Source organism: Ammospiza nelsoni, chromosome 18, assembly GCF_027579445.1.
Source record: "Ammospiza nelsoni isolate bAmmNel1 chromosome 18, bAmmNel1.pri, whole genome shotgun sequence".
Classification (NCBI taxonomy): Eukaryota; Metazoa; Chordata; class Aves; order Passeriformes; family Passerellidae; genus Ammospiza; species Ammospiza nelsoni.
The window spans coordinates 6607786-6632460 of record NC_080650.1 but is presented as its reverse complement, the minus strand read 5'-3'; the positions used below and the strand labels follow the sequence as shown (position 1 = coordinate 6632460).

General features: G+C 42.7%; 1 protein-coding gene across 2 annotated transcripts in view; it reads right to left on the bottom strand.

Moving 5' to 3' along the window:
- Positions 1-24675, bottom strand: part of FBRSL1 (fibrosin like 1) — a 496130-nt gene that overhangs the window by 148748 nt on the left and 322707 nt on the right. For both annotated transcript variants that reach the window (XM_059485477.1, XM_059485478.1), the window contains exon 5: positions 19773-19802. In XM_059485477.1, the coding sequence (XP_059341460.1) occupies positions 19773-19802 (30 nt within the window). The remainder of the gene's footprint in view (positions 1-19772; positions 19803-24675) is intronic.

Genomic DNA, 24675 nt, shown 5'->3' with positions numbered 1-24675 from the left:
GCACCAATGTAAAAATGGCATCAGGGAGAACAGAAACAGGCTGAGAGAATTGGACAGCTGTGACCACTAACACAGGCTGCACATTAGGAAAGATCAAAGACTAATTTTTACAAAACATTTTGGCTTGTTTTTTATTTTACTGAATTAGGATAAAACATGGCTCACATTTGCTCTCAGTAGCCTGACAGGCTAAAAATTCTTCCCTGACTTTTGGACACAGCATAACACCAATGGATATTTAGCCAGCTATTTTCCTGAGAGGTATTTTTATCTCCTGTTAGGAGGCTTCAATCACTCGAAATACAAGATTATCTTTCCTCCCAACTGCATGACTGTGGTGAGGATGCCATAGCTGATAAACACAACCTTCTGGTCCAAAGTCCCATCCTGCTCCTGGACTTCATTATTCAGAAACATCCCCATCCTCTTGGCAAGGGGAACAAAGACCAACAATAATGCCTCTAAAGGTTAAACACATGAACATTTCGCCATGTTGAAAAAGGGGAGGTAAAAAAGGCATTGGAGAGCACTACAAATCAGGGCAACTGACTGCTCAGCAGAAACAGAGGGCAAAGGGTGGGTGCACCATTATCCAGCAGGGATTGTGCTCTCCAGAACCTCTGTTCACACCCATCTGCAGAGAAAACAACCATCATCCTCAAAAGCCCCTCAGAGCTGGCAATTTTTAGGCACAGCCTCTGTATCAGGAAATGCCTGATCTTGGCAGCAGGCATGTTACTGATAGGAATGATAAACCAGCAGGGTTATATGAACATGTTTCTCTCCAAGGCCAGAAGAAAAGGAAAGTTAAAATCTCCAAGGCCCTTTTGAGGGAATAATCATAAAAGCTACAGACTGCATTTCCCGTTTTTTCTGTATCACGATTAAATCTGTTTCTAGCATTGCACCTTTAAGAAAGATCAAAGGGAGGCGGTGAGGGAAGGAGGTGCACAATGACTTCCACTAATTGAAGCAAGCTGAAGCCTCCAGCACCTTCTGGGTTTTCCAAAGTTTCCCCCTCTATCTCAGCCTTTCCTCTGCCCTCCCCTGCGGCCTCCCTGCCCCAGCCTCTGCAAAAGCATGCAGATGACTGACACTACAGACAGAGATGCCTTTTATAGCTGCCTGGGTGCAGAAGCAGGAACAAAACCATCCCAAATCTCAGCATAATCACTGGCAGAAACTCACTGCAGTTCTTCCATTGTTTCACTTCCCTGACTCCTCTTTTCTGTCTTGAAGAAAGGACATCCAGGTTTAGAAACTCTTAACAAGTGATGTGTATTAATGCCAGGAACACTCATCCCAGTAACAAAACCTATCAAAGCAAAGCTGTACTGGGAAAAAAAACCAACCTAGCTTCTCAGCATAACTGTATGTGCAGCAGGAGTTTTTGCCAATCTCCTCCTACCCTAGACCAACCTAATTAAGCAGCTAGAACGTGTAGTGTAAAGATAACCATGGCATCCCAAGTGGGGCTGTGTAATAACCTGACTGACTCTGGCTGAAGCACGATAACACCGAGAGCATCGTGGATTCTGCACCCAGCCAAACAAACACTCCTGGATACCCCTATCCTCACCATCTACCTTCTTCAGCGTCCCTCCTTTCTTCTCTCATCCATCTGTGCCTTGATAATAGGCTCTTGGGGAACTCTGGGAGGTGCTGGCTTCACAGGAGGGGCTGTGAGCCAGGGTCTGCAGCCGCCTCTATGGAGGCTGCATTTCCATCCTCTCATCCCTTGTGCATGAGCAAGGAAGAGAACTGCTTGTAAATGCCTCCAAGGGTCAAGTGCAACTTTGCCTTTGATGCTTAATAAAGTTTTGAAATAAAAACCACCATGTAAATGTTGTTCTTATTATCAGGTAGGTGTGCTCTGGTTTTCTTCCAAGCTGCTGAAAGTGGCTGGTGCTACAAGAAAGTCTTGGATGTTCAACATTCGACTTTGCAGGGAGTAGACTGACATAAGAGCTTGGCACACAGCAATGAAAGAGGATGCAATCTGATTTGGCAAATTAGCCCCTGGGATGATGCAGTTGCCATATGTACCTAGGTGCCAAATTTCAAATGGAGCAGAGTGACCTGACCCTGACCTTTAGCTCTGAGCGCTAAATTCCCTCTCCAGGGAGCCTCTCTAGCCTGAAGCGTGTTTCAAAGCTGTGAAGAGAAAAAATGTATTCACCTGGGGGATATTTACAGCAGAACATTTGTTTTCACTTATGCTGAAATCTAAGGAGAGTTTTGGTAGAGTCCCTGCATGTCATTCATTCCATCAACAGGTTTTGCAGCTCTTCTTATGCAGGTGTCTGAGCCCTGTGCAAGTCTCTCTGGCTGACCACAAGTATCTGATGAAATCTCTGTTCTAGATAATAATTTTCTCAATTTGGGGTTTTTCAAACAGAAGCAAACATTGCCTTCTTTCTCCCTGTTTACCAAAGACACTGCAGGACAAGATAAGGAGGCCACCAGCTACAAAATTCACCATTCTTAATAAATACACTCAAGAAGTTTACAAGAAGTATTGTAAATAACTTAGCCCACACTTTCGAGAAGCTAAGTGTTTTGTTTTGTTTGGGTTTTTTTTTTAATCATGGCACTGCAAACAAGTAGTTAACTTGCTAATTAAAAGCAATTGCCTAATGGGTCATCTGGCAGCAAGTAAGACAGGTTAGAAGGAAGAATGAATGTTAACTAGAACTTTCTGAGCATCAGACCAGTGTTATGATACCCAAAATACAGGTATGGCAAAGAAAGGCAAAAGAAGGCAAAGCAAAGGTTCAAAGACAAGGCAGATTAGTTAAAATAGTTACACCACTCAAAACAACTTTAGACCTTTACAGATCAGTTCTGTAATGAATTGATTCATCCATGGACACAAAGCCAGAGATCATCTCAAACATGCCTGCTCTTCTGGAAAGCAGTGTCAGTTCTAGAAACAACTGCCTTGCTTTTGCCAATGCACTCAAACACTGATGGTTTGTAAACTCACCCAGACACTCTTTCAGACAGGTTGGCATGAAAGAGATTGTGGAAGTATTCAGAGCAAAGCTGAGAAGAGCTGCATGCAGCGTTATGGGCCATGCAGTAGCTTTGGGAAAGGCAGCAGTATAGGTGAGCCAGGCCTCCCTCTAGTCCGCTAGCAGAAATACATCTTTATTTCAAGGAACTGAGTCACTTCTGAAATGCACCATTTGTTTAAATTACAGGAAATAAAGGTTTACAATCAGGGACGATCTTGGCAAACCTTGCTAAGAAAAAACAATGGTTTGTACCATCTGCAGAACCTGATCTCTGGAAGGCTGATACATCCCTAAAAGCAGCAGCAAAAGATGAGAGAAGGATTTGCTAAACTTGTGTTCCTATCCAAGTTTCACATAGAGAACATCTGTTTGCACCCAACAACATACACAGGCATTTGATAAACACTTTCTTGATTCTCACTTCAGGATGGCTTTCTAGCTCATACAAAATGCAGCACTGCTTTTTATATAATCTCACTTATTTCAAGTACCATAAAACCAGGCATGAAAAAAGCAAATGTTTAAAGATGCAAAGTAAAGCATTTAAAAAAATCTGGGGAAAAAAACACTTTGGGTTGTCCACGCAATCCTAGTTTAGCTCCCTTTTGCACACATGCTTTGGTTGTGTTTTGTTTTCAAAATCTGGCTCCCACATTTCCTCAGCAATCCCTTCACAGGCTCTGGATCCCCAGCACCACATCAGGCCCACACCTCCAGCCTGCAGCACCTGTCATCCTCTTCCACACTGCTGGATGCCAGCAGGAAAAGCTGCAAGTGTAAACGGATGCGCTTTTGCCATCTACCATATTCACTGCTCCAGATACTTGCTGGCAGCAAGGAGAACCAAGTGGAAGATCTCACTCTGCTGAAGTGTTTCAGCTGAAATTCACCCAAATAACTCAGTCTGAAGAAGACTCTCAATATGGAAAATTCACAATGACAAAGTCTGGGCAGATTGTAAGCATGTAAAAACAGGGCTTCATGGTATAAATTGTAGGATAACCTTGACATCTGGCTTTCCTTCCCATCCTGTTTACAGGAGGGTGGAAGAGACCTCTGTGTTCTGTGACTTTGAGCAGAATGAAGAGAACATGTCTCCAAAGCTATTCCAAAATAAACAAGGATAATTTGTGTATCCAGGATGACAGCAAAGCTCACCAGTGAGAAGCTTTGAGCAGAGAATGAAGTCAGCTGCACATGACAGAGACAAATGCTGTTTCAAGGAAAAAAATTTTGCAGAGATTGGACAAGACTTTCCATGCTCATTTTGCCTATAGAAAATAACCCTGAACTTACAAGAAGACACTGAGAGACAAGCATCTTTTACCTTGCCTTGGCAGCTTCGGAAGAATGCTAGGAATAAATCATAGGAACAAACAAAATCACCATAAAACCCCCTTGCTGCATGACACAGACTGGAGCAGAGGATGTTCTCAGACAGTGATTCATGAGCAATGCTCCTGAAACTGCTATTGTGTCATTTCCCAGCACCTCCCAGTTCCTACCAGCAGGCTAAAGCAGCAATTAAAGAAGGGGGAGTGCTCTGCAAGCCTTCCCTGTCTGTACCAGGCCCATATCCAGCTATTTATTAGGTAATCCAATTACTGTGATGTGACCTCCCTTCATGCATAAATGTCTAGCCAGGCTGCAGGACAGCCCATCAACCTGGGTGTTTTCCTTGGGACACAAGCTTCTGTTCCTCTAATGACAGAGTTTGTTACAAAACAGCCACTGCACACAACACTGCACCTCCTCTGCATCTCCTCCCATCACTTTCCAGCTCTCTGGAGAGCCCAGCCACAGTGGGAACAGGTTGAGACCAGTCTCCAGCACCCAGCTCTTGGACCATGCTCTCTTCCTTGCAGCTGAGAGGAGCTTCCCACTGACTCCTACAGACCTGCCTCCTTATCCTTCTCAAATTTACCTCAACGGCAATGCCACAGACAGCTGTTAGATCTTCCAGGTCTGACAGAGCCACTCCTCACCCTGTTGGCTTATGGGACCCATAAAAGCCCTTGGGACCCCTTCAGAGCCCATGCACACTCTGCCTTCTCCCAGCTACATGAGCTACCTGCAGGGGGACAGCCTTTTTGTGCCCAGAGTATCCTTGTGAGGATGTGGTCCTTGGACAGAGCTCCTGGGGGCTTTGGTACAACACAGGAGTCATTTCCAGCATCACCAACAGAGCTATCTTTGGAAATCAGTGACAAAGCTGCACTACTGACTGTCACAACCCAGGAAAGTGACACTGAACAACCTGGATTCCTGGCCAGTGTGTGAGGCAAGTCCCTGTTCATTCTCCATTTGAAATAGGCTTTTTCAAAGGATGCAGGGCTTTTGCTTGGAAATAAGCCAAGGGAGGACCTTGGGCTGTATCCATTGACCTCTGATGACAGAGATTAGATAACAAGTGAATGGAAGTACTTTCAGCAGTGGTGCTGTGTGCTGAGAGACATAATAAAGAGCATGTATCATGGCAATACTCAGCATATGTAATTCCCCGGAGACACTACCCAGGGAGAAAAAAAAGGCTTTGGTATGTCCCTGTTTGTTACACTGATTTTCCTGACTTTTCTGAAGGAAAGAATACTTTCCAGCTCACTCCTGCTCTGAAAAATGCTACACCCTCTGCAAACTCCAGAAGAAAACTGCAGTTCTTGATGCTCAAGGGTCACTTCAAATCACCCTTTATTTCCTTTGATTCAATGTTTTTCACACTATGCTTTTAACATGAAATATCTGATAAAGGAAGAACCAAAAGTTAGAGGCACAGGAAAGGAAGATAAGCAGGTGGAAGAGCAGGCACACGCCTCTGGCAAGTGAAAATGATTAATTCAAAAGCACTAAGGGGGTTTCTACACGGAACAGATCACAGCAGCCTGTCCACAGGTCTGTCAGGGAGGGCTCACAACATCCAAGGCACAGGTACAGAGCCTAAAGCTCCTCTCCTGCTCTGTCTCCTTCACCCTGTGCAGGCAGAGGCAGCAGCTATGAGGACATAGGGATGTCTCTTCCCTGTGTGAAGCTTTCCTGAGCCCTGGAAACACCAGAGAGGCCTTGGTGGAGCAGCTGATGGGGACAGGAATCCCAGCAATCAAATCACAGCGGTGGCTTCAATGCGATTCCCCAGCACTGCACGAAAGCCACCAGCAAGGATTACCCAGGACAATTTAATTATGTGTGAAAACAGCTGCAGAGCTTTATGGGGTTTTAGGGTTGTTGTTCTTTGGATAGGAGGGGGGAAAGGAGAGGGAATCAGACATGGAGTGAGCTGAGTGGGACCTGTGATGGCAGGAAAACACCCTGCCATACACATGAGCTAAAGATTAAGGGCTGATATATACAAAGCCAGTTTTTCTCAAAGGCTCTGCTTTTTCATCACTTGTCACCTGGAGTGGGGTCAGTGTCACCTGCACCCCACATCCCCAGTGCCACAAGAGATGGCTGCTCATTTCCTGCACACACCTTTACCCAGAGCAAAGCCAGCTTTGCCACTGCCTACCTGTGCACCCATGTTAAAAGAACACGATGGCCTAAGGGACAGAGAGGGACATTCCTGCTGAGACTAGCTAAATCTTGGTCATACTTAAATGAAACAGGATTTTATTGCTGCCTTTGAACAGGCCAGAGATTCACCCATGAGAATACAGTGCCTGGAGAACAGAAGGTCCAAGGAAAAACTACACATTGTCTTTTAGACCTTTTCCCTCCTTGATTCCATTAAAAGGTCCCCATGCCTTGTAAAATATCTGCAGAGGAAAACAAACCCCCACAGAAAATACTTCACTGGGTTTTACTTTCCTCAGGCACGATGAGAGCTCATCAATGCAGTCTGTAAGCTGTTTGATTTAAGGACTCCACCAAACATGTCTCACACAAAAATTACAATACATATGGTATTTGTCTGTTTTTGTTTTTATTTCAATTTTATTTCTGGGTCCTACTTTGCTCTGTAAGTTATTTTTCTTGCATGACAAGCAATATCCAGTTATTCATGCGCTGCCTTTTTTGTTTTAAGTTTTGACATTTTGCCCAAATTGAAGACAGCAAGATGCTTCCTAGAGGTTCTCCTAGCTTCAGTGAGGTCTCCCATACTTCTGGCTTTTAAAAACTAGTACATACTAAACCTAATACACATAAAACCAAGGCACAGAGTTAGTGACACCAGCCACAATTTCCATTCCACGTATGTGCATGTTCTCTGTCTATGCACAATGGTGCTTCCAACCTGAAAACAATGCATTCAAGGAAAGAAATATGGATTTGTGTGATGGGATTTCCAACGCAGCCTCAAGGACTTTGCTATCCCTAGACTATAAAGAAAGTCCAGAGAACAGAATGCTTAACATCTCCAGCCTCCTTTGAATTCCCAGCCTTACTGAACGAAGAATAAAGAAAGCAGGAATCCACTAATTAAAGAGAAATGGGGCTTATTTGTCTTGGTTTCTGAAGTCACAGTTCTCCACTTCTGAAAACACAAGTTTCTCACCAGTTCTTTTCTGCCCTAGGGCTGTGACCTAAGCAGCTTAAATGATACACAGATTTTGGTCAAAATCTGCTCCTTATTTACTGGACTTCAAATGTGCAAGCAATTACTGAATGGGTCTCGTTTATTGAATAAAAGTATTTAGGCATTATGTTTACAAAGGCCTAGAAACATTAAAATCTAGTGAAAAACAATTACTTTTACAGAATACATCTGCAAGCAATATGAAGTCATTTTGTTTTTGTAAATTTCTCCGTAATAGACTTATTGTTGATGTGGAAAATGTTCACATTGCAGCAGTGAATAATTTTGAAATGCCAAACTTAATAAAGGAGAAATTATTGCAAATAATATCACAGCCCTTAAAGAAAAAAAAAAAAAAGCCAAAATACCACCGGTTTCCTGACTAGTCAATCCTCTTCAGATTGGCAGAACCTCTTCAAGCTAATCAGGAAGAGTTAGACAAATAGTTACTTTATTATGGAGGCTGTCAAATAAATCAGAATCTGGCAAGCAACTGTTTTTGAGCCCTGCAGCCGGGCTGGCTTCCTTTCCTGCAAACCCAAGGCAGTTACAACAGACCCAGGGACGTGTGTTTGTCTGCAGAGCAACGTGGAGGCTTCAGGCCTCTAAACAAAACTTCTCCCAAATCTGGGCCAGCATTTTTCTTGGCTTCCTCAGGTTTTGTTGTGGAACATGGCTGAGAGAAGAAATGTTTTCTAACCAATTAATTCAAGTCACTGCTGTTATTTTTAATGGAGAGCTCTGAAGCTCAGCTCACAAAGGGTAATGAGAAAATAATGTTTTAAACAACATCATCAGAGGAATTAGGCCATGGGCTTGAACTACATTATCCAGTTCTCGCCGCAGAGTTATTCTGCCCCCCCAATGTTTGCTCTTTGCAATGGCACGCTGAATGGGAATTGTGCCTAAGGTACAGGCCTGGGACACAGCCACAGCTGAAGGTCACAGAACAGCGAGTTTCAGCACTCAGACACAAGGAATGGCTCTTGTGCTGCCACAGCCCCAGCTCCAAACAGATCCCAGTGCCCCTGGGCTGTGTGTGCTTGTGGGGGAGTGAAAACCGAGATCTGGTTTGAGCAGGGCACTGGGGCACAGGCTTCATCCACTTCTCACAGCTCTCCAAGGATTGAAACGATGCAGAGGAGACTTAGGTACATGATTAGCATTGCTCTGCCAAATCGAGTAACATTGAAAGGTAACAACATCACCTTTCCTACTTCTATTCAATCCTTTTTGTGCTGTTTATCTGCCCTGGACAACATTGACTTGAAAGGACCACAAGGCAGAGGGAAGGCAAAAGGGAGACAGGGTAGGGAGGGAGAAGAAAGTTTGAAATTATAAGACAGAATGGATTTAATGATCACTGGAACTTACAGGCCTGTTTGAAATGTTTTCAAGCACTGCTACTGTACCAAATATATTCACCAGCTGAACAGCCAAGAATTGTAGCTGGAAACGGCAAAATTGCCCAGGCAAGAACTGTCCTTCCTCCTACCTCCTTTACATCCATGGCAATGCAAACTGGCAGCACTGACAAATCAATTCAACACCGGTGATCATACAGACTAAGAAGGTGGTGGGATATAATAACTTCTGAAGCTACAGGATGGCTTAAAAAGATCTTTTTTTTTTTTTTTTTTTTTTTTTCACTAGATCACATTAAAGCAAGTAGCACAGACAGACTTGCACCTGCTTCCAGATGAAAGTGGTGCTGGTGCAGTGCTATTCTTAATATGAATTAACTTCTAATATACATCTGCTTTAGCTCTAATTGACTTTATAGTGCTACTAAAAATAACTGGCAGGCATACTTCTCTCCTTCCCTGTGTGTCAATATGGATTCTCTCTTATGGATCCTAAAATGCAACACTTGCCATAAATACAAACAATCACTAACTGCATAACATCCTATATGTAACATATTTTTGGTTTTGTGGGGAAGAGCCACAGATTGGTCCTTGAAGGCAGCCTGTCTCATAGAGAAAACCACCAGCAAGAGATTGGCATCTCACAGCCCAGGGCCAGCAGCACGGGCAGAGCAGAGGAGGTGCCACTGATGCTGTCAGACAAAAACTGAGAGATGGGAAAAGGACAAGAAACTCATGTTTCCCCCAAAAAAAGGGAGAATAAAAATACAAGGATAGGAAGGAGACCTTTTTGGTAGGATATATGTTGTTTTATGGGAACAAGCTTGATAATCACAGTACAAAAAAATCTTACTTCCTTCAGCTTCACCTTCTGCAGGCAGGGTGAGGTTATCTACAAATTTAAAGGGGTGAAAATGGCTGCAGTCACTCAGTAACTGAGATGTGAGTGTCCATAATATATAGTGACATGCATAACACATGTTGGTCACTTCAGCCACCTTTGTGGCAATTAATAAAAAGAACAGACACCTTAAAATCTTTGTTGGTTGCCAAAGGTTACTCTGTGCTTTTATCCTTGCATGATACCTTAATTGAGTTTATATATGAATGGGATCCCCTTCCATTTTAGGCTAATATTCTTTTATATTTATAATATTCAGGATAGCGACACATGCTTGATTACCTTTAAAACACTTATCATGATTCCATTTAAAAATAAATGAATCCCATTTAAAAGTGACTTGTCCCCATCTTCTAGTATTTATGGACAAGGACATATGGGGCTGATTTCCCTCATTATTAAGAAGCACGTCTGAGGCTTAAATCATTTGAATTATTCATTGACAGCAATTGGGCTACTCATACAAACTCCTACTTACATGAGGAGTCCCACTGATAGACCAGTCAAGTGGATGAAGATGGCTGAACAGATTTTGGGATGCACAGAGCATCCACAGACACTGCTGACTATGATTAGGGTGAGGAGCACTTTTGAAAATGGGTCCCCACCTCCACTAATTAATGTAATTTAGCTGAGACTTTCAGCATGGTTGTTCTGAATGAGTTTTTCTTCACAGGTCACCATGGCTGAGGTGCTGAGGGGTGATCAGCAGCAGCCGGAGGAACAGGAGTGACTGTGCATCAATTACCTCAACAAAACCCCAGCCTGTCAGCAGACATTTCTAGATGTTACATGGGGCTTCCCTTTGTGCTGAGGGTTCACAGTGATCCTGAGAGCAGCCACACACGAGGTGCACATCTCTGCCCAACCTGGGCGGGGAAAGATTTCACCAAGAACAAAGCCAACTCTAAGCAAATAAAGAAAATCTCCAACGAAGAAAATGCCCAACTCTAGTGTGAACTCTCCTCTTCCTGTAATACTGAAATCAGAGATGGATAAATTAACTGCATTGCTGAGCTTGGACTGTATCAGTCCAAATAACAAAGGCTGCAAGCATTTAAAATTCTGCTATAAAGAGACTTTCCAGCCTATCACAGACTACTGTGCTCTCTCCACCTCAGCACTGAAGACCTTGAGCTAACTGCAAGCGTGTTTCCAATCAGTGCAGTCAGTGAGAGAACAGGAATCATCCTTCATGGAGAAAAAGAAAAGTTATTGTTATTCTTTGCAACGTTTTCTTTTTAATTAAAAAGACATGTTTCTTGCTCTCCCCAGAATGAGCCAGAGGAACATTCGCAGTCGTTTTCAGGTCACATTATATTGCACATATTGCAGCTGATTTCACAGCTATGTGGGCAAATTACTATTTTTCAGCACAACTGAATCATTATCAAGGTAAAAGCAGACAGTGAGCACCACCAACACCTAGAGGTTACAATATATTTTAGGAAAACATGGTCTAGCTCTTGGAAGAAGACACTTTCACATTTCAGCCATTCCCCTCTTTCCTGCCCAGCCCCAACTCTGTTCCCCAGCATATCCTGGACTTTGTTCCTATATGTGATCTTGACGATAAAGATATTTTTTTGTTTCTGTTTCCCCCTAAGAAAGGCAAAAAAGGTTAGGAAGTCTTTAAACTCTCAGTTCTTATGGCTGTTAATATTTCACATTGCCAGCAGGGAAAGGAATTAAAACTGCCAGTAGCTATCCAGATAGATTTTAAAATCCCCTTCCCTCCCCCTTCTCTCTGCCTCCCTCAGCTTCAGAGGATATTTTCCCCGCAAATTGGTTTTAAATTAAGGAAGGTGATGAAGGCAATGTGCCGTCTCAGCATTTTCCCAGGTGCACTTAATCTAATTTCATTAAGGAGATCAGGACAGATGATCGCTACAGTTGAAACATTAAGTCTGTCCATTTTTGTATAAAAAAACCATTAAGTCTGTCAAAGTGTCGGCGGGTGGGCTGTTTATTATTGGAGATGAAGGCACGCTTTGCTTCCCCAATAAACTGTCAGGAGTAGTAAACCACAAATTAAGTCAGCTGCTGCCAAACATTTAGGCAAAGATCTCCAACTAATTTTGACACAGGTGTGGCAAAGGCCAAGGAAAGGCTTGGAAACCTTGGAAACTGACCTTGTTATGTGAGATATTTCAATCTGACCATCCAAGAGTGGAAGACTGGGCATCAGTGGGTGTAATAAAGACCTGCTGATGCTTCTGACATCCAGACACAGAGTTGATGGGAGCTGTGCTGCACCATGTGCCCGAGAGCACAACCTGCAGAGATCACTTTAAGCAGATAAGAACTCATAAAAGCTTCATTCAAGCCACTGCTCTGTTTTGAACTTATGCACAGCTTTGACTGCATGTACATTCCTCAGACAGTCACAGAGGTATCAAACAAAATTAGAGCAAACTCATGAACATGCAGAAACTTCCTAAGACCAAGAGCTGTAACAGGAATCAAGTGAAGCTTTCAGATACTACAAAACCAAACGTGAGTCATTTGGAGAACATTTTCCTTCTCAAGAAAAATGCAGCTGTGTAGAAGTCAGTATTAAAGACCGTCAGGAAACGTTAAAAAGTATGAAGTATTAACTGGAATTACACAATCTTTAAGGTACACACAGAGAAACTAATGATGACTAATATGGAATCAGAAGTGACCTTCTAACTTGAATTTTGTGCTGAGGGTAAAGCACCATGTTTGCAGATAATGTGCTCTGAGGATCAAGGGTGGGCAGGGCAGAGGAAGGTTCATTTCCCACTCCAGGGGCAGCCAGGAAAGGAACAGAGCCCACTTGAGCTTTATCCTTTATTCCTGCCCAGGGGACACAGTGCTGCACACTGTGCCCTTCTGTCTTAGGTACCTAACCTGGCAATTGATTTTGTAATACAGGAATGAGAAACTCTGCAAGCCAAATGAGGGCCTGCAATTGTGGCTATTGGAGCATTGCATCCTCCAGAATTCTCATCTCCTTGGCATCTTTACGATTAATTATACAATTCGATTTAATTAATTGAATTGCCTAACTCAGTTGCCAATTCCTATCACCTGCCTGCTCTGTTATGTTCTATCTGATCACCTTCCAAGGAGCTCCTGCCATTGCACAGGTAGCCCTTTGGACTCAGACTACCCTAACAATGTTATAATGGTTTTCTTTATGTGGGCAGACAGCTGTACACAGCTGCTCTCTTCTCTGCTGCCTCACGTCTGAAAAGTTTCCTCACAAGGTCCCTGGTAAGATAAGAAAACGCTCCAGGATGGGGAACTGGAACTGGGAGATGTTAAACAATGGGGAAAGCAGGGAGCCAGGGACATGCTGACTGCCAGCAGCAGAACTGGTATGATCCTGTTGTGCCCAAGAGCTCTACACAAGACCTCTTCAAGCCCTTTATGTGAATTGATGATGGATTTTTTTTCAGCAAGCTAGAAGGCTCTTCTCATTGTTTGCTCTGAAAACTTTTGTACATTTTCAAGAATGAGTATGGGCACCACAGACTGTTATGACTCAGCTTGTTATATACAGACTAATGTACTTAAAATTTGAGTTTTTGTCTGGATAAGAGAAAAACACAAAATCTCAGCAGGAGGGGAACACATTGGTGCTGAAGCTTTGACTCTGTTTCATTTTTTTAACTGCGTTCTTGCTTTATTTAAATATAAAGGTCAAGAAGGGCTATTATTACTAATAATATTTACCAGAGCTGTAGATGAGAAGCACAACTTGGAAGGCTCCTCTCCCTCTGGAAGGACTTGCAAGGCTTGACTCAGCTGCCCCAAGTCTCAGAAGGAACCTTTGTGTCTGCTCCCTGCACATGGTGGGTGGAAGGAAGGATGGAAGCCCAGGCCATGCCAAGCCTCACCCCCATCTGGCATTTCCCAAAGACCAACTGAGTGAACTGGGTCTGCAGTGGGCTTAGAGGATGCTGTTTTTCTGATAGATCTATTAATGGAGAACGACTAAATAAAACAAATTCACTGAGTGGTGAATTTTTGTCTTCCTGTACTGGCAACAAGATTACATTTGCCTGTTTATAGCACCCAAATCTTTCAAGGGCTACAAGGTTATTTTAAATTCAATATTTTGATATTGTTTAAAAAGCAGATCTGTTTTTAATAACAACACACAGATTGTCTGTAAAACAGAGGCTTTCTTCCATTAGGAGAACTAACAGTCTTTACCCAGTTATTACTGTATGGGAGAGAGCTTTCTCACTAGTTTTCACTCTGTATCACTGGGTTTTCTGTCTGTCAGAAATAAACCTCAGCAGAAGCACTGATTCTGTGCATGTATGTGCATGCAGATGTGCAGCACTCCTGCAGGATGCCAAGCCTGCAGCAGAGCCCGGCCACACACTGCCACAAGGACATTCAGCACTGTGTCCACAAGCCAGAGCATCCCATGGCAAAAACCACTTCAGCTCTGTCTGAGGACCCAGCTGGGCAGTAACTGGCAAATGGAGATGTCTCACTGTTAGCCACAGCTGAGAACTGTCACAGGCTGAAGTGCAATGCTAACAGAAGTGCAAATACTGCCATGTGAAAGCCCTCAGCTCAATTCCATGTTTGATCGTTCCCTTCTGCTGCAACCACTATGAATCTCAGTATCTGGGAAAGTACCAAGTTTGATTTCTCAGAGAAAAGGACAATTGAATGATGGATAAAACTGGTTTGGGGACCTTGGTCTGGGTAGGCTTCAAAACCAGCAAATAACACATTACTTAATGGGGGAAATAAACTTCCAGCCTCCCAAAAACACATCAGATGGAACCCACCTTCTCCACTGCCAGATAAAATGTAATGAGCAGAGGAAGAGAAGCTTCCAGCAATAGCACTGGAGGGGGTTTTTCTTATTGCTGGGTAATCTCAGACACAAACAGAGTGACCATTCCTGCTAGAGCAACTCCAGGCCTCTCTTCATTATTGCATCCCTTTCTCCTGCTGCCTGAACTATGATTTTTCCTGTGGGCTTGTGGATATCCTTTCAAGGTCAACACAGCTGAAACAACAGTGATAATTTCATCCCCCAGATCTTCCATACAGTTTATTCTTCTCATTACTTCTACTCTTATCACCTCCATCTCTCACTCAAGCCCACAGTTCTCAGCACTCTCTTTGACTTACAATACTCCTGACATCAAAGTATTCAACCTATGTTTTAAGTCCTGTGTATCCTTGTTCTCTGCAACATAATGAGCATCCTCTGTTTATTCACATAGCTACACTCTTGGTCAAGCTACATCACCCTTTCTTTAATATTTTGTGTTTCCTTTGGTGACAGCAGATGTAACTGTGTCTAATGCCAAGGAAGAGTTGCTGCAAGATCATTTTCCTAATCTGTGGCTTTGCTTCCTACACAGCTTCTCACTTCCTGAATGGCAAACTATCACTCTTTGTGTTTTGACTCTTTCACAGCTTACTCCTTCTTCCCAACACTGCCATTCAGCACTGCTGCAAATTTCCATCTCTCACTGGTCTGACTCCATCACCCCCTTGGTAAACTTTCAAACAAGCCCCTCCTCACTGCTTACCACTGGGCCTTTTGCTACAGAGGATAACTTCCCATTCATGGCCATAAAGCTGCCTGACTTGCCCTCTCAAATGCCTGCTAAAACACTAATACCTACAAATATCCCCTTTAGAGTAATGCCTACAAAACCAAAGCTGGACAACAACGGGGCTGCTGGCACACTGAAACAGTGCTGCTGTCGACCCACTCACCTGGGTCCCTTCTCTCTCATCTCATCCTTAACCCATGAGCTGTTCTGTGCTTTTACAGCACGCAGCAGGATGGGAAGGCAGCCCCAGGCTGGGTGGGGGGATCACAGCCCCACCGTGCTGCTCCCCTCCCATCTATCCCCTCCCATCTATCCCCGCTCTCCTGCTGCTGCTGCCAACTCCCAGGCACCTCCTGGGACGCTGGGATTAGCAAACCACAGCATGGCAAGGCTGATTCACTTTGCCACAAGCACACCCCAAGGAACTCACTGGGCTGCTGCAGAAAGTCGTGAGAAAAAAATGACTTCAAAAGTTTTTGTCTCCACCTTGGATTTAACTTTGCTTGTCTCAGAAGTTGCTTGCTATGGCTTAAACACAAACTACAGAATGAATATACAGGAAATACTGACTGAACTTAGAAATACAGTTCCATTTTTGCACATCTTACTTAGTACTACATTAAATGAAGAATGCTTGATATCTAACCCCTGATTTGGAGAGCTCACTTTCATGGCGGGGCCATGTAATTAAGCTGACAACCCACAATTTCACACAGAGCAGACAGAAGTCCAAGACTGAAAGAACATGAACACTGAATTACTTTTAAAGAAAGAAACAGGCGCCTTTTTTAATGCAATCTTGAACACTGTTATTAAAAAAATGAGAGCAACATTTTGGAGTAACGAGCAGAGATTACTCATTCCCTTGTTTTACACAAGTTGACTTTTGGCTTTCTGCAGAACACCATTTAACAGAGCACATTACCAAGCTGCTAGCCACTTTTCACAGTGATGCTAAAGCAGGTAAGAGACAATAAGTGGAACTGTTGATGGTTTATATTACTCTATTATGTTAATGTTCACTAAAGTATGCCATAAGCTCTCTCATTACATGTGTATAAACCAATTCTCTGTGGTGTTATTCCTGTGCTAAATGCTATAACTACATAAATCTTGAATTAATGGAGACTTTATAGTTCCTGAAAATGAAGGGTAATTGCTATCTGTTAATGCTGTTGTTGCTATTAAAGGAAGTATATATTTTCAGTAACAATGTTTATGGACCGTGAGCTTCACATCTCAGCTAGTGCACAGAGCAGAGACAGTGGAATACAAGTACCAGACTGACTCCCTTTCTCTCAAAAAGCACAGCATCATTTCCACAGCTCCAGCAAGCAGCACTGCAATCCTCCTCACAGCTGCAGAGCCCAGACCAGTGTCCTTCACTGAGCACAGAGTACAGGAAACAGGATTTGCATTTCCATCTCGGGGAACGTATGATTTGCTAAGTTTCTCGCTTGGTTAAATGGCTGGACAGCTCACTTTATTACTTTGGGTATCTCAAACAGTTCTGTGAGAAGCACATGGTGACAGAATGATAGGTGTGAGAAAGTATCATCCCACTTACTTCCTCTGAGATTTCAGCAGTGATGCAGAAGTGAAAGGCTATACTTGGCCAGAGACAGTTCTCAGAAAGTAGATGGGATTGACAAGTCCCCTGCCTTGAGCTCCTCTTCTCCAATTATTAAAAACAGCAGCGCAATGTTTGGAAACACTCAAAATCTGCTGAGAAACTGTACCTTGCACTAAAGTAATGCTCCTCTTTCTGATACACTGTACATGTGACTGACTATGCTCAACTGCTTTTCTCCCCTGGAGCCCTGCACAAGGAGAAAAACCAAACCATCAGGAGTTTGTTTCTATTTTACAATGCAGTGAAGGTAAAACCTTAATTTTACCCTAACATCTATGTTTGAAAACATTAGGAGCTCAATAGCCCATACACCTATGAACAAAATAAATAGTGGATAATTACTAGCATGGTACAGAGAGAGAAGTAGGAGGTGGAAAATTTCAGTTTTGCTCCTAGCTCAGTCGCTGACTCAGTTTGTGCTTGTACATGAACTTTTTTTGTCTGCCTTCCTCGTGAGTTTTATGCAGGCAACACTGACCCACTGTTTATGACTAACAAAAAAATGTTATGCAAATCAAAAGTACATTAGTAATTCCTGCCCTGCCCTTCCTCAGTGCCAGCATGTGAAGGTGTACCTTGAAAAAGCTGGTTCTTGCTGACCAGGCAGCATTGCTCTGCAGCAGTGGGGAAAGAAGCCGACCCATCAGGTAATTTGGGAAGGCTGGTGCTGGGCTGGGCACTGTGCTGAATCCTGCACCTGGCTGCAACAGCCTGGAGCATTAGCAGCAGACACATTTTGCCATCACAGGGAGGAGGAAAATGAGTGCAGTCCCTCAGGACAGTCACACCAAAATTTTTACAGCTCTTGGTTGCATCAGTCAGGTTGAGTTTTAGACAAACACTGAATTCATTTCCAGGTGAGTGCAGAATGCCAGGTATCAACAGAGCAAGTCAAGCTCCCCGTGTTCCCCAACTGGAAGGCAATGTTGCACTTACATCATCCCCATGAAAGGTTTGAAGCATCTTCACTTCAACCCTGGTGAGTTTATATGCATGTGCATCTTTGCTGACAAGAAAAACAGCCCCACTTAATTCCTGAGACCTATTTAATAGGACTGTGTCATGTTTCACATCTCTGCAGATCAGGCAAGAGATAGAAAGATGATGATCTTGGGCTGCTCTCCTTATGAAGAAAAGAAATGTTATTATTAAGGCAGAGTCACCTTAAGGAGAAGGTAGGTGGGAAATAGGTGAGCCTAGAAAGTCAAATTACAGTTACAGAAATGTAAAGAAATGTCATATTAATGGTAAGGAACACTATAATAGCCTTTCGTTTGCTGTAAAGGACAGCAAGTTACCAGCCAAACACAATGCAGCTTCCTCTGAAGGTAACCTCAGATCCCACATTCTGAAAGCTAATCAATGTTGTTCAGATTTCAATTTCTTCTCTACAAGGTGAAGTCAAACCTAATCTAACAAACGTCAGTCTCAGATGTAATGCTGCTAGCTGGGTCTACCAGTGTAATTTAGATAATCATTAATAGCATAGCTGTATAATAAAACTACATGTCACTTACAACTTCATCTGAGGTTTGACTGGCAGATCTTTAAACAGTTTTCTAAGTGATTGCTTTTACTTCCTTTGATTGGGCAGTCTGGGAAACGTTTTAACCCCATGGTATCTAAGCTTTTAGGGAACAATATTTCACCCTCACCACCCCTGCTGTCAGCTCTGCTGCTGTGTAACCTTGTAAGAAAGAGAACTTGGGGAGAGGGGTGGTTTCAGCAAGTGACTTTATACATATATATTCACATAAATTTAAAATAATATGAAATAAAATAAGTACAGTATCTTTCATTCAACACGCAATGTAAATGTTTCTCTTCAATCAAGCCGTCGTCTCAAAACACAGCTTGCCATACTCCAAGAATATTTAGTATCTCATGGTATTTTTAAAAGAAGAAGTTGAAGAAACCCTGGCGTTTCTAAAGCTCTAACAATACTAACAAAAAGCTTTCAGAGGAGTCTCTTGAACTCGTGGTAACCTCTGATGCAGCTGGTGCGCTGCTGAGGACACAGGGCTACCTGAACTCAGCCTTTACTTGTGCAACGCTGATCCAGGAGAAAACTCTGTGCCACAGCTTCTCATCAATGAATGCAAGAGACTGGACAGCCAAAACAGAATAAAGGTTTGATGAAGAGCTGACCTGAGGCTGACAGGTTTGATCTGCCAGGAGCTAGCACGGAATGCTCAAGCCTTTTATATATTTGATTTTTAAAATCACGGTGCCACTGGTGCTACACAGTGGGACTTGTCTGCTTTCCTTGCAGAGGTGAACAAGAAATCCCCATACACAAACTACAACCTTTCAATGACCAATCTCTGTATTCAAAAGAAGGTCAGGAAAATCATTGCTCTGTGATAAATATGCATGCATCATGACAAAACACTTCTTGACAGTTACCACGCTGCCTTGGGAGGGCAGCTCCCATCTTCCAACTGATTACAAAGCTGACATCTTCAAAGGTTACTATATATAAAATATTGGCTCCTGACAAGTTATCAGTGGAAACTTCCTCTGAAACAGCATCAATGCTGTAACTCAGGTCTCACAAAATGCTCACATAATAATCAATAAAGACTATTATGTTAACAGGACTCTCTTTCCTCTAAATAGAAGCTAGTGAAGATCACAGAATAGCTGATCTGATGCTTTTTCATTCAATTGTAGATATTTTTAAATTTGACATGAAGACTGGAGGAAATGTTATTTTCAAATTCATTCTTATTGTGACTATCAGGGAATTTCCAAGCATATGAAATAAGAAAATTCAGTCTTACCTTATCGTCAATATCGCTCTCGCTGTCACACTGTGGATTAGAGAGAGAAAAAAAGATTTTGAGAAACACCTTCATGTATAGGGATCTTTTGCATCATCCTCTTAAATCTTTAGGATAGCTGTTTATGATGTTCACAGTTCAATGAAACACACTTCTGATGGCTGCAGCAATGCCTTTTACATTGCTAGCATAAACCAGATCCTCTCTTATACAAATTTATGGTATACTCTTACTTGGATGGGGGAAAGCAAACTTTAAACAAAAAAGACAATCAGTGATGCATTATAACAACCACTGTAACATGAATACCACAACAAAAAGCATGCCTTTTTATCATCCCAAATCATGGAATATATAGTAACAGTTTTGCATTGCTTCACCTTGATAAGCACTTTGTCATCTAACAAGGAAACTGTGAAACTGGCAATCAATTTCTAATTTAATGAGTGGAACCAAGAATAGTAATTAAAATACATCATAAATTCTGGTACATTTTTTAGTTTGAATAAGATCACGATCCCAGGAGGAAGTGTTTACTTAAAGAGTTTTGTAGTGCAATCTCTCTCAGGCTCTGAAAATGAAATGCTCTCTTTTCACAGCACAAATGATGGAAAGATAACTTGAGCACTGAGCATTTCAGGACATGCACATCTTGCTGGCTGGAGCTCAGAAGGATTTACAGCTGGGAGCAGCAGTAAATCTCTGGGGGTGTGTTGTGCTGACAGAAGTGGTCAGTGTGTTCTGGTGCCCAATGGGAATTTTCTCCTTCAGCCAGCTGCTGGTGGGGATGGCCTGGTGGGTTTCTGTAACTGGCAGCACCCTACAGAATTCACTGGGTCAAAAGAGGGGGCTCTGCAAGCCACCAGTGGCAACCTCCAAATGTGGAAATGGTCCATGAGAACGCACATGATTCAGTGCCATGAATGTTAAAGAAGGAATAGATCTGTTTGGTCATTTTGTCCAGATTTCTTCCTGGAGTGGGCAAGGGGGATCTTTCCTGTCACATTCTTTTATCCTCAAGTCACACAGCAGAAATTTCAGCTTAATTTTCTGCTGATTTATGAGAGAATATTTAATATCTTCTTCTGCTATTTGAACCTTTTATTTTTAAATTCTCTGAAACTCACCAAGCACACAAACAGCCCCGATATATTGGAGGAATCTCCCACAGTGATTCTGCAGTGAAGAGTGCTCAGCTTCCCAACTGACACCTTATTCCCATTTTACTGCAGTGAAAATGCTTGGTTTAAGGAATCTGTTTTTCTACAGTCTTGACTAAGCAGAACTCATTTTCTTTCAAAAGGAAACAATTTTACACTGCCCCACATGATCCACAGCATGTTTTTCACAGAGAAATCTGACTGTTTAGCAGGATGTGCACAGTTCTAATTGTATGGGCAACCATTCTGGAAAAGAGAGAACCTGAAGAAAAATGGAAGAAGTAATAGGATACGGCCTTGCAGGGGCCAGGAGCTGTGAGTGGGGAAGTTCTACAGGAAAAAACAGAGTTAACACCAGCAAACTGCACAAAGTCCCAGCCAATTGCTTTGCAGTAGGCAAGAACATCAGGTAGCCATGTCTTTAGTAAATACCTTGCCACAAGCCATTTGTGCCTTTTTTGTGACTTTTATTCTGTCACTGACCTTTACGAAAATTATTATACGAAACACAGTTTCTGTTGGATTTTTTTTTTCACAAACCAGAAGTAAACCCAATCCTGATAAATCACCACGAGCAGCCATCTGCTGACTTCCCTAAACCCGCGTCACGCAACCACAAACAATTACAAGTGTCTGCTCTGGGCTTGGAATGGGACTAATTGTCCATCACACTGAGACATGCTGGAACAGGTTTGCTGGGCCAAGGCTGCCCCAGTACCTGCTGCATCTGTGCTTGCCCAAGACAGTGATAATTCATGCTGACAGAGCAACACACTCATCACACCTGAGCTGGGCTGGGGGAAGATGCAGCCACAGCAGTCCACTTCTGATTATTTACATGCTCCTGAGAAACACTGCCTTTCACCTCCACCCAGCTCAAATCAAGCCCTAATGCTACAGGGACTGCGCATCCCCCCAAATTACTGGCATAATGGAGTGGGTCACAAGGACCTTGTTATTTTATCCTTTAAAGCCTGCCCACACTGAAGTTACCATTTTAATCTTGGTGCCCATTCACACAAACACTCATATTTTAGAGGCAGAATGTTTTGACTCTGTGATTCATCGTTCAGACTAAAGCATGTTACAGCAGAATTACACCTATTGCAAGAATGGCATGAAAATAAGTTAGCACACTCAGCCAGGGTTTCTTTCTTCAAATTGTATGCTTAGGCAATACCAACACAAATTTTAATTCTAACAGGGGCTTAAAAATTATACACTGCAGTAATAAAATAGCCAAATAAATTAAACTTTGAAATCCATTGACTAGAAAGTATTCAAAATTATCACTTAATCTTGCCTATGAGTCCTGGTTCAATAAAACCTCAGTACTGTAAACATTACCAAATTTAGCTTAAAAATATTTAAGATGTAAACTATTTTTTTGAACTTTAGTAACCATTATTATTCAAATAAAAGGTAGTATTTTAGTCTTGTCTGGTTTTGTAACAAAACTTGTCTTTCTAATTCTTCCTGCATTATGACGTTAAAAAAAGACAAGAAGGTTTTTCTTGTTGAAAACAGATTTTACCTCCAAAATCTGTATGCCTATAATGAGTGTAAAACCCTCTTACAGATGGTTTACATTACTAAAAGGTGCAGAACTGCTTTATTTAGGTGCCTAATTTTGCTTTGTACCAATATGCAACTTTGTCTCATGTAGATAAGTGAAAGTTGCAAAAAGCCAGTGAACCATCAAATCCACATGCTAGATTTTATAAACAGACATATGAATGAAGCAAACATCTGCTCTCTGAGGATACATTTTTCCCCATTCAGGATCTGTAAAGACTTCATAATTAATTGCTTTTAAAATGGAAAAGGCAGCAAAGAATTTTGTTTCATTTTAGCTTACATCTTCCTTACTTTAATCACGATTGCATCAGTCTGGAAACTGCAGAAGGCAGCAGGGCTGTGGATGTGAATGTGGCTGTGTGGACACAAGAGCCTTCAGTGAGGCTGTGACTGCAAGATGAGTGGTTTTAAAACTGCATTTGTGGCAGTGAGTTGCCTAATTTCTTGCTTGCCTTGTGAAAGCAAATCCTCTGCCCCCTCTGCAGATATGTAGGATCACTCACACACACACACTGTCCTTTGTATTGGTTCCTACCTGGCTTTAAACCACCAAAACACCTATCTTAATCCATGTGAGAATGTTCCAAACTGGCCTACAGGATTAGAGATAGTGGAGACGACTCAACACATTGATACTTATAAAATTTGGATTTCTGCTCAGCATACAAGAAAATAAAAACTTGAGACTCACGGCTACCAACCTATGCTAACCTCCCACTGACTCTTGAGGAAAATACAACCAGCTTTGGTGAAAAAGACCCCAAGCTTGAGAATTCCCACAGGTTTTCTTTGTTTCATGTAAAAGGAACAGGCTCCCACACTTGCATCAAGAAACAGGAACCCAGAGGCTGCTGAACGAGCAACAGCACAGAAAAACCAACGCCAGCAAAACCAAAGGGCCCAGACAGAGCTGTGAAAAGCAGAAGCACTGCTGACCCCTGTGCCTCCCCTGGCCGGGGTGTGCATGTTGAAAAGCCCCGGTTTGGCTCAGTTTTTGTGGGAACTCCTTCAGCCTCACACGCCTGCTCTCCTCCAGCCTCCTCCTCACCCCTGCCTGCAGAGCCCCGGCTCAGCACAGAGACTAAAGCAGGGACTTCCATCCCTGGGATGCTGGGATGAATAATGCACTCATGGGAGAAACTCTGGTTCAGCCACAGAGGATTTGCTGTGTCTTAAAAGCCAACTTATCCCGAGTGAGGAGGAGGAGGAGGAGGAGGCCGTGCTGCGAAGGCTGAGGCCACCACCCGGCCAGGCTCACCTCCCACGCTGCTGTTGTGGAGGGACAAAAGCCCTTGTCAAAACAAAAAAAAAGTTAAAGAAAATGTGGAGAATGGCAACTGTTGAAAGCAACGGGGGGCTCATTGAAAGACAAAAGCTTCAATTACCTGGATTTTTCTAAAGTCCTGTTAACACTCCTGGTCTATAAGCAGGACTGTAAACAGCCATTGTACAGGGTTCATAAAGGCTCCTAAAGGGATTATTCACTGGGTTGTGCCAATTGCATCTCAATTCCACCAAGAATGTTTGCAAAGTCGACCCCTAATTGCGCAGCTTTTTGGAAACAAGTTCTTGCAGTGACAGATTCCAGTGGGAAGGAAGCCTCCCACGAGGTGAGGTTCAGCAGGACAACACAAAACTCAGGATTCACAGATGGAGTCTATATGTGTGTAGACTGGGCCTTGTGGTTTCTCAATTTTTGGACGCCTGGGATGAAATCTCTCTTTACAAGACCCTTTCCAACCAGGCAATGAGCTGTGATGCATTCCATCACCTCCTTCTGCAAACCACCTCAAGAGGGGACAAAGATGGACTTATGGCTACTGTAAAACAGGCAACAGCATATTTGACAAAGGACCTTCTCTTACTGTTAGACTGGCATCGAGCTCCTTACAAGCTATATTAAAACTACTATTATTCTCATTATTTTCTGGTGAGTTTAGGAATCAGGAGAGTGTCCTTCAACTCTTTTCTTACCCCCAATGTTTTAACTACTACATCATCCAGCTTTTCTTCACATAATAAAAACACTGCATTGATTAACTGACATCACACAGTCATGTGAACTGTCTCATAGCACGAATAAGAGCTTCAAGAAATGAAAACAAAACCAACCAAGTCTCCTAAGACTGCAACAAGACTGGCAGTACCTGGATGTAACATCATGA